The 755-nt window shown below is 39.5% G+C and overlaps 1 protein-coding gene across 1 annotated transcript in view; it reads right to left on the bottom strand.

Moving 5' to 3' along the window:
• Window positions 1-481: 481 nt before the first annotated feature.
• The window catches only part of LOC102042248 (E3 ubiquitin-protein ligase RBBP6-like), an 11,571-nt gene continuing 11,297 nt past the window's right edge, over window positions 482-755 (bottom strand). The window contains 1 exon segment of the mRNA XM_031061081.1: window positions 482-753. Coding sequence (XP_030916941.1) covers window positions 482-753 — 272 coding nt within the window.

Here is a 755-nt window from a genome sequence, read left to right as displayed (position 1 = left end):
GGGAAGGCTTGGGATGCCCCCTGCTCATGCGCAACTCCCACTGGAAATCTCACATTGGGTCATTTATTGAAAACTTTTTTTATTGTAATCAAAAAGTGACATAACAGGGCTGTAATGTATTCTGCATTTTATCCGCTGGTATTTGGTAACTGGTACCAGCTGCTTCTGCCAGGCAATTAAAAAAAACCCGAATGTGAAAATCTTCACAGTACAGTAAACTCCACCCAAAATAATTAACGGTGGTTAAAAAGAAGATGCCCCAGCAAAACCTTTCATGTTACATGGTCACAACTCACAATTCTGTACAAAATGTTCACTTTTATAAAGCTTTGATGTAAAAATCAAATAATCAAGCAGCAATATTTTAAGTGCAGCACAGGGTCTTTCATGTCATTATTTACAACGCTTGAAGTCGTTTACATTTTAACAAAGATCATACAGATGACTTAGTAATTAAGTCATTTTTTCACTATCTGTCGGTTTATGTCGTGACAGATTTCACTTTTTGGTCATCTTTCTCTTTATCTTTGCTCTTCTTTGATTTTTTCTTCTTGTGTTTGTGTTTTTGGCTCTTTTCCAATTCTGTCTCATTTCCCATGTGTTTCTTATGCTTCTTATGTTTCTTGTGCTTCTTGTGCTTCTTCTTCTCTTTCTTCTTTTTCTTTTTCTTGCTGTCCTGACTCTCCCCTGAGCTGGCACTGCTGCTGTGGCTCCGTGTCTGGCTCTCGGAGGGGCTGGGGGTGCGGGGCCACGCT

This window comes from Geospiza fortis, unplaced genomic scaffold (genome assembly GCF_000277835.1).
Source record: "Geospiza fortis unplaced genomic scaffold, GeoFor_1.0 scaffold213, whole genome shotgun sequence".
In the NCBI taxonomy this organism is placed as follows: domain Eukaryota; kingdom Metazoa; phylum Chordata; class Aves; order Passeriformes; family Thraupidae; genus Geospiza; species Geospiza fortis.
This window is presented reverse-complemented; position numbering and strand designations above follow the sequence as displayed.